This window comes from Siniperca chuatsi, unplaced genomic scaffold (assembly GCF_020085105.1).
Source record: "Siniperca chuatsi isolate FFG_IHB_CAS unplaced genomic scaffold, ASM2008510v1 Contig00096, whole genome shotgun sequence".
NCBI lineage: Eukaryota > Metazoa > Chordata > Actinopteri > Centrarchiformes > Sinipercidae > Siniperca > Siniperca chuatsi.
In genome coordinates, this window is record NW_025322570.1 from 18,693 (window position 1) to 28,481 (window position 9,789).

Here is a 9,789-nt window from a genome sequence, read left to right on the forward strand (position 1 = left end):
CTTTGCAGCACACTGTTTTGAGCTAAAAGCGCTGAAACATGGACCAGGAACAGTTGATTCATTAAGTTTAAATGAGGAGTTAACCTAAATAAGGTGGCAGCTGGCTGCAGGGAGATCGACATGGTGCTGGAAGTTTCTAGTAAGAAGATTCATTTTTGTGTGTTTTCTGTCAGGATGCTCAGCAGAACTTGCTAGCTTGTAGTAAAGAAACATCTAAATATCACAATATAAAACTTCTTCTGTTTAAAAAGTGGTCCTACAAACTTCAGTGTGGACAGAGAGCTTCCGATGTTCTGCGATGCGAGGCGGCAGCCAGGCGCTCGCATTCAGTTAAGACAGTTGTTAGTCTGGCTGGATTCCACATGCAGGTAATTGAATGCCATAGCAGACATAATAGCTGAAGAGTTACATGCAAGGAAACCATAATATATAAAACACAAAATCCACTGTAAAAACAACCTCAACATAACAATAAATACAGCTAAAATATGTAGTAAACTAGTGGTCAAACCCAACATAAAATGGACTTTGTTTGATGCACTTCTGTTTGGCCCCTGGTTTGCTGCTTGCAGCTACATTTTGATTTCTGATCTGTGACTGGTTGGCTCTCTGAGCTTTCTTTCCTCAAACTGGCTAGGTGACAGATGACATGGGTTTAAGGGGAGGGAACTACACAGACTTTATAATATATAAAGATGAAATTACCAACTATTCAACAACAAGACATCAACAGCAACAAGACATCACAAGTCAACTGCTTCTACAAGACAAAGATGGCCAGCAAACCTCTTCATCTTCGTAAGTATATTTCATAAATATTACTCTTACTCAGGGTAGTGTTTGATAAACCAGCAGAGCAACAGTTTATTCTCTTCTCAGTATTACAGCTCTCATGTATCATTAACATCAATGTTTAAAAGAAACCTCCTCTCAATCATCACATTTAAGCCTCACATTTATTTGACCTACCACCTACTCAGTCTTCTGCAAGTTTTGATTTAATATTAATTAAAGAATTACTAGTTTTGTTGTAATTTTAGTCTTCACAGACCTTATTTGTTGTTTTGCACATCACTTGGCTTCATAACAAATTCACATTTTGCAGCATCTTATTATTTATGTTTCAAAATAGATTTTTATTTGCCATAACTGTATTGTGTTATTTGATTAAATATTTGTGCATGTCTTGATGATTTCTCACATTTAACAAATCCACCTTTTACACTCTGGCTCAAACCTTCCTGTGTGTCACAAATTAAATTAAAAATATATATAAATGTAATTTTTACTGTGATTAAGATTTTTAGACAAATCTTGTGCATTGTGAAAATAACAAAATGAACATTTGCTGTCAGTACTCAGTGCAGCTTGATCACTAGCTCATAAATTACCATTTGTCTGTTTCTTTATCATTCAACAGCTAACTTTATCAATAGGTAGTTTAATTATTTTGACTGATTGGATTTATTTGATGATTTAGACTATTGATATAGATTCATTACAGTAAGAATCAAGGATACAGACAACTATAAAAAACTTTGTATCTTTCACTTAGTGGTAAGATTATTCCACTGTACTGCTGCAGTTTCTGTATGTGTTTTGCCTTTTAAACTTGTTGCCATTTTATGTAGTTTTATGAAGTAACTACATGTATTTTTTGTAATTCTTAAAAGTAATGAATTAGATGCTTTGATGGCCTATACTTGGTGAGCAACATATTACCTTTTTCTACTGTAACTTAATTATATTTCTTCAATTTTGTGTATTAAGGGCCCACACAGTACTTTATTTGGGTGGAGTTGAAAAAAAATACTTTTTTGTTTAAAAATAATAATATTTATTTTAATTCAATTGTACTGGAAGACCAGTATACTAAGAGGTTGCAGCATAATTAAAATGGCTTTCAATTAATTTAATTTGACTATAGACTTTTCCAATCAGGTAAAGCAGCTTTCCCAGCCAAACATTTTATCCATTGATTTATCTTGGTGAGGACTTTTAATGGTGCGATATGTATAAATAAGATTTGGCCAAATTTTATTTTAAAACATTATCAACAGAATCGGAAGAAGTAACAGTTTGCCATCAATGAGGTCAAGGTATTGTGTTGCAGAGATATCTATTGAAATTAGCATGCTAACCAGCTAGCCCTGGGCTCGTTCCGGCCCGTCCTGTGTTGTAACGCCACTTGTGCCTCAAGAGGCGATAACTAGTCCAATAGTATAGCTCAGGTAGTTCCAGCTGGGAGATGTGGGCCAGTGGCGAGTTCGCTAAGTTACACAAGCTGTCTTAGCTGTTTAAGTCTAATAAATAAACAAAATGAACTCACAAAATATCAAGAAAGGAAATATTCTTAAACCTATTTTCCTTATCAAACAGAAAAATACAACCGCTCGCCTTCTGAATTCACGTTTCTCTCTTTCACCAAACTATTACATAGTAAAACACATTTCATTCAGACTGAAACAAAATAAAACTTACCAAAACCATCTTGGTTAGTCTTTAAACTGTTCCAACAATCACCAACTTCAGGTTTGGTTGAAATAAATCCTTAATTCACAGAGTTAGGTCTGCAAAATATTCTGTCACTACACGCTGATGCCCGACCTCCCACCACTCACTCCTCTCCCGCGGGGCCCGGAGTCAGAGTCCTGGTCGGAGCCGCTGTAAATCACCTCGGTACTGTATTCCCTGTCGTCAAACTGGCCTCCTTCGGTCTCGGAGGCTGTGTTTGCTCCTGGTTCACTGGGAGGCTGCTGATCCCAGTTCCATTGCCCACTCTCCCAGGTCCAGTTCTGGTGCCCATTCTGGACTCAGTCAGCTAATAGAACCACTAAGTTAACTGCATGGCTAACTGAGCTAACTAGTTAAAGGCAGTTAGTGCGTTAGCGAGTTTTACATTTACAAGACGTAAAGAGAGCAGTATCATCAGCATATAGAAAAATATTACACGAACAATCTGCTTTTTGATCATTCAAGTACGATAAAAACAAGAATAAAAGTCTGTAGCCTAGTCAGCAATTACTGATGCAGTAATGGTCATACACACCAGACAACAGCTTAGTTGGATCAACAAAATACGTTGTTGGTCTACGCCCTCTAGAAGTGTTTTCTGGTCTGACGGCCTGTCAGCAGGACCGTCTGTGACTTCCAAAACCGACTTCCAAATCACTGTTGAAAAATAAATCTGTTTTATGATGCAACAGCTATAGTTAAGGTTTGGTTAGATTTAAGCACAAAAACCAGTTGGTTAGGTTTAGGGAAAGATCATGGTTTGGGTTCAAATAAGTACTTTACTTAGGTTACAGAAACATTGTGATTTGAGTTAAAATTATCATCATCATATAATAATAATCACGTGGTTAATGTTAGTGGATGATCGTGGTTATGTTTTTAAAAAACAACTTTGGAAACAGGAAGTGTACAGCGATCTCACATGTTAAAGTCTGCACACAAAGCAGGAGAATAATACAAGTATAGCAAAAAGTACTCTAAAATATAAAATAGAAATGTACAGTAAAAATATGTGCAATATATATTCTATAGTAAAAGAGATGTACAGTCATTAAAACAAATAGAATGAAAAGTACAAAACTTAAATAAGGAATGTGCAGATGTCCGTAGTATGTGCAAATAAATAGAGATACACAAGCGAACAGAACTACGTTAATTTGATGAGTGGTGTCGGCTGTGGAGGGTAAACAATGTGCAATGGTAGTAGTAGTAGTAGTAATAATAATAATACAGACTATAAGTCAATGTGCATAATAGGAAGAAGTTACATGTGGAGGGTTCACAGATGTGCTAATATTAAGTCATAATTAATACGGCTGCTAGGGGGCGCTGTCACTTGAGCGTAAACATGTCGCTGTGGGGCAGTTAAGCTGAAATGAGTGATTCTTCTGTTTTCCTTGGGAGGATAGTCTCAGTTGGACTGATGAACAATTATAAAATGAGAAACAAATTTCTAATCCTTACGACTAGAGGCGCAAGAAATGTAGAAATTTGGCACTTGAGCAGAGCAGTGTTGTTACTTAAATCAAAAGGGTTTGTCCTCTGGTCAGTGGCCATTACAGGACATCTTAGACTCAGCTTCAGGTGACAGTTGATGATCTAACATTTGGAACAGTTTTAGGCCACAGCACTGAGTTGAAAACAGCACTGTTACACACACGAAGCAGCAATCTCTCTTCTCAATAACACTTTAATATGAACAAATAAAAGTGCTGAAGTACTTTCTGCATTACAACCCCCCTCCGGTCTGTTAGATCATGACTGAACTTTAGTGGTTTGAAAGACTTTCAGTATTAATAATGACTGTGTCCTGATTCTCCAACAGAGCCAGAGCTCAGGATTGTGCTCGTTGGAAAGACTGGAGTTTGGAAGACTACAATCATGAACGCCCTCCTGGGAAACTCACCTAAGGCCTCTGCTTCCTCAGACACAACAGAGTGCCAGATAGTGAATAAAGTAGAGGTTGGTGAACAAAAGCTGCTTGTTATCGACACTCCAGGTGTGCATAACACCGAGATGACAGAGGAAGAAATCGTAAAATGCATCACATATGCTGCTGCTGCTGGTCCACATGTGTTCCTGTATGTGCTGAAGCTAGGTGCTCTGTCAACTGAAGATTACACCACAAGGGAAATCATTCAGAGGATGTTTGGTGAAGAGTCCAAAAATTACACTTTGGCCGTGTTTAACGGTCCATGTTCTGACACAGTTGTCAAACAAATACAGGAAACCTTCATCAGTGAATTCCGCGGGGGTTACTATTTTTTCAACAACAAAAATACGTCCGGCAACCAAGTGTCTGGGCTACTGGAGAAGATCAACAAAATGGTTGAAAAGAACGAGGGGAAGAATTACACCAGTGAGATGCTGAAAAAGGCACAGGAAGTCATGGAAAAAGAGGGCATAACATCTGACAAGCCAACAGATGATAATCTGCGCGCGGGGGTTAAACTTCTTTTAAGTTTGACCGCGGGCGAGTTACTGGCAGAATCTGTGCTAGGAATAGTTGACTCTGTGGTGGGCCAAATTGAGAAAAAAGTCAAAATGTGAATTGTCCACAATAAGCTGAAGATTCACCAAAATTCAAAAAGTTACGAAGCAGCGTAATCATAGTGGTAAAAGGGTTTAAATTCCATCTATTTTAAATTAGATTTTTTGCTTTTTCATGCAGAATTTCTTTATCTGTTTTTAAAACGCATGACAATTATACACTATTCAATACCCATACATACACGGAGCATTATTTAAAACTACTCATTGTGTAATTTGAAGGCTTAGAATTCTGCAAAGATGCTACAGAGTAAAACTGAAAGTCACTTAACAATTATGTAAGTAGGTTAAATTTGGCATAAGAGGTATGTTGTCTACTAATGCCTCAAGACTATAGGAGCTAGTTTTAGGGAAAGAAATTCTGCCTTTAAAATGTGCATTAATATTTGATTCACATTGGTCCTAATTGTAGTTACGGGGGGAAACCGACTGCAGATGTTGACATCTAACCCTGTATTACTAAAAATGAACTTTATGTACTACTAATGTGCAACACCAAACGCATTTTGAAGGAAACACAATGCTGCCAAGAAAGGAAACATTTTTAAAACGTATCTAAAAACGGTGACTGTGTATTTCATTAGTTTTCCTAAAATACCCGCTCTTGGCAACTACAGCATGCTGAATGTGTTTGTGGTCCTTGGTTAAGGTTACAGAAAGAAAGATTGTTGTCTTGGTTTAATATATTAAAAGTCAACAGTGACTTGTAGTATGAAACAGGACATGTTAACTTTTTATATATTGGACAAAAACCACCAGCTTTAGTTTCCCTTCATCAAAGTTTACTTGTTGTCTGACCCGAACCACACATTGGACTCATGACGTGAACCCTGGTCTCTGGAGTCAAAGTCCTGCGTGTGTCCACCATCCACCCAGACCACCTCCCTGCAGCCTCTGTGTGTGGTACAAAAAGGTAGCACTTCCTTGACTGGGAAAAACATTGCCAGGGAACATAGTCCAGGCAGCAATCATGTTTCCTCCAAAGTGTGTTTGGCAAAAGCTTTTAGTAGTACAAAAAGGTCATTTTTAGAAAGTAAACGTGAATAAATATATAAGATGTGATATTTCTCCGTTATTTCAGAAGCTCCATTTTCCACTCTCTGGTTGATTTAAACTGAACTGATAAATGTGCTGCATCCTGTTTCACATCTGTCTGAATGTGCAGGTATCAGTCACAACCAGTCTGTGCTTTTGTTTGGTTTATAGTCTGTGGCTATAAGAAGGCTACCTGTCAGTCTTTAGAGAACCCGAGCCTGGCCAAAGAGGCGTTCAAAGATTTACCTGATGCTTGCAACAAAGTCTACTGTGCTCTCGACTGTGTACGATGCAATACATGTAAAATGCAATGAATGAATGCATGAAATGATGCTGCATTAATCAAATATTAACAGAAAAGGTTTAAATCAGAGTTTTGAATCATTGGTATCAATATTAATCTTCTTATCAGAGGAAAAGCTGTTTCTGCAACAAAATCACATCAGCAAATAAAAGATGATGCAAACAAAACTTTGCAGTGTTTGTCTTTTTTTCATTCAGCTGTGTTATGTGAGATTCATGGGTTGTGGTGAATTATCGATTTGATTTGGTCAGATGTTAATGTTACCAAAACAAAGGCCGTGGTTCAATTTGAGGATTATCTGGATCGAGTGATTTTACAGTTGATGTTGAAGCCCTTCACATTCAGAATCAGAAATACTTTATTGATCCCCGAAGGGAAACTCTTTGTTACAGCAGCTCGCCTTTACGTCAGTGCACACAGGAGGAAGTACTAGCAAAAAATATAATACAATACACTATAAAAACAGGTCAGAAAATAAATTAAGTACCGGGTGGGTATAAGTATAAAATAAAATAATTGGGTCGAAGCTGGATGAATGAATACCAGTCAATAAATACATTGTAATGTTCCCTGGATTATCTGACTACTAAAAATGAAACATTTATTGTGTTTATGGTCTTGTTTACCACTTGTCATGACATCACTTCCTGTCTAGCCTCGATTCCATTAGCTTCTGTAACTTCCTAATTCCTAGTGTCTCTGTCTGTCTGTCTGTGTGTGTGTGTGTGTGTGTGTGTGTGTGTGTGTGTGCTGGGGGGGCGTGACACACCTGCTGTTACCCACCTGATCTCCATCCACTAATCAACTCCTGGCAGTATACAGACCCGGCTCTTCTCTCCAGTCTTCGCCAGCTCGTCCGTTTACCTATGTGGTATCCCGCCTCGGCCTCGCCGTGTGATCTATGAAAGATTCTCTTGCTTGTGTTTCTGAACCCCTGACTAACCTTCTGAATTCCTGTGTCCAGGCTCGTCTACCGACCTCCAACCCTCACCGCCTCCACCAGCAACCGCTTACCACGGATTCTCCGCCGCTCCACCTCAGCCTGCCGTCATCGCCTTGTCCACCGGCTCCCGGCGTTTCCCTCCACACACCTGGTGTCTCTCGTGTTTGTAATAAACTGAAACTAATCACTCCATTTTCCTCTGTGTCAGTCGTGCTTTTGGGTCCAGAATCTCGTGTGTCATAACACATTCAGCATTTCATTCATTGGTTGTTATGAAGAAATAGAGCGTGCTGGAGTTTATTTTCAAATCAGCTCCACTACAGCAGCTGATATTAGACAAAACTACAGCTCCCATGAAAAAAACTACAAGAGCAGCAGCGTGGCAACTTACGTCATCATGACTTGGTTTCGTCCATATTAATATATATTCATATTCATAACGCTTTCTTATAAAGTAATTTTTCCAATTTTTTTGTATTTAGTTGCAATCCTAAAAACTTCTACAGCGTTTAATAATAATAATAATAAAACTTTATTTATAGAGCACTTATCAAAACAAAGTACAAAGTGCTTCACAGAGAGAGAAAAAAAACACCACGGTGAATAATGAAATATAAAGAAATAAAATACATAAAATACACAAAAGCAATAAAATAAACAGTAAAATAAACAACCAGTTCAGGTAAAATCAGGATCTGCTTTCAGATAAAAATGTGTTTTGAGACGAGACTTAAACGAAGACTCTGACTCAGACGACCTAATGTCTTCAGGCAGGTTGTTCCAGAGCCTCGGGCCCTGATAGCAAAAGCTCTGTCCCTCTTAGTTTCCATCCTGGACTCAGAAACAGACAGGAGACCCCTGCCCGAAGATCTCAGACTACGTGAAGGTTCATAAGGGATTAAAAGGTCTAAAATATAATCTGGGGCCAGGCCATGAAGAGCCTTAAAAGTAATCAACAAGATCTTAAAATCGATCCTAAAACAAACAGGGAGCCGATGTAAAGAGGCTAAAACAGGTGTGATGTGGTCGAACCTCTCGGTCCTGGTTTACAGCCGTGCAGCTGAGTTCTGTACAGTCTGCAGGCATTTCACAGTTTTTAGATTAAGACGAGTGAACAGGCTGTTACAGTAATCGAGGCGTGAGGAGATAAAAGCATGTACAACAGTTTCTGCATCACTAAGATTTAGAATAGATCTGATTTTTGCAATATTTCTGAGGTGATAGAAACATGATTGGACAAGCTTAGTGATAAGTTGCTCAAAACATAAATTGCTATCAAACAGGACACCAAGATTTCTTGCAACAGGCTTGATATGTTGTGACAGGTTACCAGTAGATGGCAGTATTTGTTTAGTGATGTGTTGGGGCCCAATAACGAGGATTTCAGTTTTATTTGAGTTGAGCTGAAGAAAATGTATTGACATCCAGTGTTTTATGTCAGACAGGCAGTCCTGCAGAGAGCTCAGCGTACTGAGGTCAGTGGGCTTGACAGGGAGGTACAACTGTGTGTCATCCGCATACAATGAAAAGAAATACCATGTCTGCGGATGACATCACCCAAAGGAAGCATGTATAAGGAGAACAGTATTGGTCCCAGAATTGAACCTTGAGGCACACCATACTTGATATGGGAAAAGGATGACATGAAGTTATTAATGCTAACACAGAATTTCCTATTGGACAGATAAGATGAGAACCAGTCTAGTGCAGTTCCAGATATGCCCACCCAGTGCCTCAGTCTGTCTAAAAGAATGCCATGATCAATTGTATCAAAGGCAGCACTTAAGTCCAACAGCACAAGAATTGAACACATGCCTGCGTCTGCATTCATTAAAAGGTCATTAGTGACTTTGAGAAGGGCTGTCTCAGTGCTGTGGTGTTGACGAAAGCCAGATTGGAACTTTTCAAAGGTATTATTGTTTTCCACAGCAGCAAGAAGTTTCTTAGATACAAGTTTTTCGAGAATCTTCAAAATAAAAGGCAATTTGGAGATTGGGCGGTAGTTATCCAGGAGGGTGGGATCAAGCCCAGTTTTTTTAGGACTGGCTGGACACAAGCTGTTTTAAAGAAATCAGGGACGCAGCCAGTAGACAGCGAGCTGTTAAAAATAATTTGTAAAAGGGGCGCAATACAATCCATAACTTCCAATAAAAACCTAGTTGGGATTTTGTCCAGAGGGCTGGAGGAAACTCTCATAAGAGACATGATGTCTGCGAGTTCAGGCAGAGTAACAGCAGAAAAATTGCTCAAAGAATCCCTGAGCGGGTGATCCACATCTAAAAAGGCAGGGTTGGGGGTGATATCAGATCTTATTAACTCCACCTTTCCAGCAAAGTGCAAAAGAAACTTTTCACAATCAGCATCACACTCAGCAGGGGCACAAAGAGAGGCAGTGTTAACTAACTGATCCACAGTCTTAAACAGGAATCTGGGGTTGTGCTGA

At 38.8% G+C, this 9,789-nt stretch overlaps 1 protein-coding gene across 1 annotated transcript; it reads left to right on the forward strand.

The window, feature by feature from the left end:
- The first annotated feature begins 648 nt into the window (after positions 1-648).
- LOC122872735 (GTPase IMAP family member 4-like) lies at positions 649-6,570 on the forward strand. The gene is made up of 2 exons (XM_044188766.1): positions 649-798; positions 4,340-6,570. Exons 1-2 carry the CDS (start codon positions 696-698, stop codon positions 5,062-5,064), a joined length of 828 nt encoding a protein of 275 aa, XP_044044701.1. The 5' UTR covers positions 649-695; the 3' UTR covers positions 5,065-6,570.
- Positions 6,571-9,789: the final 3,219 nt, after the last annotated feature.